The sequence below is a fragment of the Solanum stenotomum genome, chromosome 1 (genome assembly GCF_019186545.1).
Source record: "Solanum stenotomum isolate F172 chromosome 1, ASM1918654v1, whole genome shotgun sequence".
NCBI lineage: Eukaryota > Viridiplantae > Streptophyta > Magnoliopsida > Solanales > Solanaceae > Solanum > Solanum stenotomum.
Genome location: NC_064282.1, coordinates 31,152,712 through 31,156,191, shown reverse-complemented (window position 1 = coordinate 31,156,191; position 3,480 = coordinate 31,152,712). Strand labels below are relative to the sequence as shown.

At 39.7% G+C, this 3,480-nt stretch overlaps 1 protein-coding gene across 1 annotated transcript; it reads right to left on the bottom strand.

Annotated features, from left to right (window-relative positions):
* Positions 1 to 943: 943 nt before the first annotated feature.
* On the bottom strand, positions 944 to 2,089 carry LOC125873704 (uncharacterized). The gene is made up of 2 exons (XM_049554597.1): positions 1,885 to 2,089; positions 944 to 1,356 (listed from the first exon to the last, which is right to left on the bottom strand). Exons 1-2 carry the CDS (start codon positions 2,087 to 2,089, stop codon positions 944 to 946), a joined length of 618 nt encoding a protein of 205 aa, XP_049410554.1.
* Between the last annotated feature and the right edge of the window lie 1,391 nt (positions 2,090 to 3,480).

Sequence of the window (3,480 nt, the reverse complement as noted above, 5' to 3'; positions counted from 1 at the left end):
CTTTCACCCTCAATTGGTGATAACCCGACCTAAGATCAATCTTTGAGAAATAACTCGCTCCTTGAAGTTGGTCAAATAAATCATCTATCCTTGGGAGAGGATACTTATTCTTAATAGTCACCTTGTTCAACTGAGTATAGTCAATACACATACGAAGGGAACCATCCTTCTTCCTAACAAACAAAACTAGAGCACCCCATGGAGAGATACTAGGTTGGATGAAACCCTTAGCCAACATATCTTTCAATTGTTCTTTCAACTCCTTAAGTTCTGCGGGAGCCATACATTAAAGAGGAATAGAAATAGGTTGTGTATCTGGGAGAAGTTCAATACTGAAGTTTATTTCCCTCTCGGGAGGAATACCAGGTAAATTATCTGGGAACACTTCCAAAAACTCATTAACAACGGGGACCGACCGGAGAGTATGGAATTCAAAATCTACATCCCTCTCCCTAACTAGATGGAATATGCAACCGTTAGAAATCATCTTTCTAGATTTAATACAAGAGACAAACTAACCCTTAGGCATAGAATAGCCCCCCCCCCCCCCCTCCCTTCCACTCTAGGACAGTCTCATTTGGGAACTAAAGCTTGACTACACGAGTTTTACAATCAATAGAAGCATCAACTGAGTGCAGTCAATCCTTACCAAAGATAACATCAAAGTATAGAATATCAAATTCTACCAAGTCAACAAAAGAAACTATACGGGACAAGGAAACGGGACACTTTGTATAGACCCTCTTAGCCATAATAGAATCACCAACAGAAGTAGAGATATAAAAAGGATCTAACAACACATCTGAAAGAACATCAAACCTCATAGCCACATATGGCATCACAAAAGACAAGGTAGAACCGGGATCAAGTAAAGCATAAACATCAAGCTGGAAAACTTTCAACATACTGGTAGCCAAGGAGAACCCTCTTGTTCACCACGAGCCTAAAGTGCATAGAATTGGTTGTGCTTAGGAGCATTGGAACCTGAACTATTAGGAGGAGCTTCATTGCCCTCTCTTCCCTTAGTCGCAGGCATGGGAAAATCCCTCATTTTATGACCACTCTTACCACAACTGAAGCAACCATCTGTGGCATCTAGGCAGTTACCATCGTGCTTCTTTCCACACCTAGTACAAGTAGAGATGGGCAATGTAGATCCTCTATCATTACCTCCTTTAGGATTAGGGTTAAACATCCTATCTTTGTTGAACTTAGGAGGAGGATTGGAGGAACTTTGACTGGAAAACCTTTGTCGAAATCTAGGACGACTATGTCCATCGGACCTTACTTGAGAGAAATTACCATCACCAGTCTTAGCCCTTTCTACCTTTCTAGACTTCTCCTTAAGTTTCTCCTCTTCAATTTATTGTGCATGAACCATGAGACTAGAGATGTCCATGTCATTTATGAGCATGACGGTATGGCACTCTTTAACCACCATTTCAGACACACCCAAAACAAACTTACTCATCCTTGCCCTTGAATCGGCAACAATTGTTGGAGCATACTTAGACAATTGTGTGAACTTTAGAGAATATTCCCTCACACTCATACTTCCTTGACAAAGGTTGATAAACTCAAGCACCTTGGCTTCCCTCATCTCAAGGGGAAAGAACCTATCAAGAAAATCAGTCTTAAACTTCTCCCAATCAAGAGGACCTGCATCTTCTAGTCTCCCTTCTTTCCATTGGTTGTACCATATTTGAGCAACACCTTTTAGTTGATAAGAGGCCAACTCTGCCTTTTCCACCGGAGTCACTCCCATGATCATCAAGACCTTATAAACCTCATCAATGAACTCTTGAGGATCTTCCTCAACCTTAGACCCATGAAACTCCGGAGGATTCATCCTAGCGAAGTCACTCACTCTAGATGTCGTCGTACCCACATTTGGGTTCACAAGAACCTTGACTTCCCTATTGGATTGGGTCGTCACGGCTTGAGCCAACACTTGAAAAGCAGCCCTAAACTTTGCACTAGTCACTTGTTCGGCCAAAAGATCGACCAGAACTTGAGGAGCTTGGGGAGGAGCTTCTTGTTCCACATTCTCCATCACATTCTTTCTAGCATAAGCTCTTCGAGTAGACATCTCATTTAGAGCATCGGATAAGGATTAGGAGAGAGACCTTATAGACTTAAACTCTATCGCACGACTTTAGAGTAATGAAAGAAGTGGAGTTTCCTAAACATTTTGTAGCCTTCACACTCATGAACGAGGCTCTACTCGAGGTGGCTTATGAGACATCCTAGGACCATTCTAAACCTTGTGCTTTGATTACCAAGTTTGTCACTACCCAAGGGTACCCCCTAGATGTAACATGGCGTATAGGACCCCGAGGGACTCCATACAAGCCACTTAGCATTCATAACATAATAAATATAACAATAGAAGTAAAACAACATTTCAAGTCCAATAGTTTTTATAAAAGAAAAGCGGAAGTCTAAAACACTTGTCTCAATAGCCATCTAGTACAATATAATGAAATTGGTCCTAGCCGATACATCATGTCCAAAACTAAAATACAAAGGAAACTAGAAACAATAAAAATACATCCTAGAGGCATGAGGACTCACCAAAGCTTGGGAACCTCAAAATCAACCACTAGCCACGAAAATGAGAAACCTGACCGTCGGACCCAAAATTTGGGGAAATGTAGACAAGAGTATGCGTTAGTACAAAACAATGTACTGAGTATCATAGTTATGCATAAAACATTTAAATCATGCTAAAAGGGGACATTTCATGACATGCAATTGACCAAGCTAAAACGTGATTTAAAAAGGTTACAAAACATAAGTCATAAAACATGGTCAATGCAAGCTAACATCATTAAAACCTTTGAAAACATATGAGATATTTCTTGAAGTAACCTTAGTTCATTATTAATGTGGGAATTAACCTTAACCGACATAGAGACCCTATGAGCTATAACATGATCTTCAGTGTCTCCCAAACCAAAAAGGGTTGTCCTACTTGCCAAGGTAAGGACCATAACTTCTAGATTAGGTGGATCCACTATCTAATGTCTATCTAGACAATCATCCTATGGAGGCACATAGGTAAGAGATAAGAAGATTGCTTCTAAAAACTCGGCCTCTACAAACAGGAGAGTTTCCATCTTAATATCCTCTCTGTGCTAAGCATAAATCCCACAAAATAGTAATTTCTTACTTGTTCTTATTATCCATGGAAGGGCACGTCTTCTTACCAATCCAAGCTAGGTTTCATTAGGATAGTTTTTCATCTTTGATTCAATTAGGTGAGAAGACCTTTCAACCCTAGAATCCTTTATTATGTGAGAAAAACCTTTCACATCATGATTTTGTGTGTATATGAGAAAATCCTTTCAATAACACTCCAACATCATCATCATTGATACTTTACTCTCAAAGCATCCTTAAAACATTTGCATAGATTTCATAAGAACATGCATAATTCCATAATTTACCTTTCAAAGCTCAAAATCTACTTTCAATCAT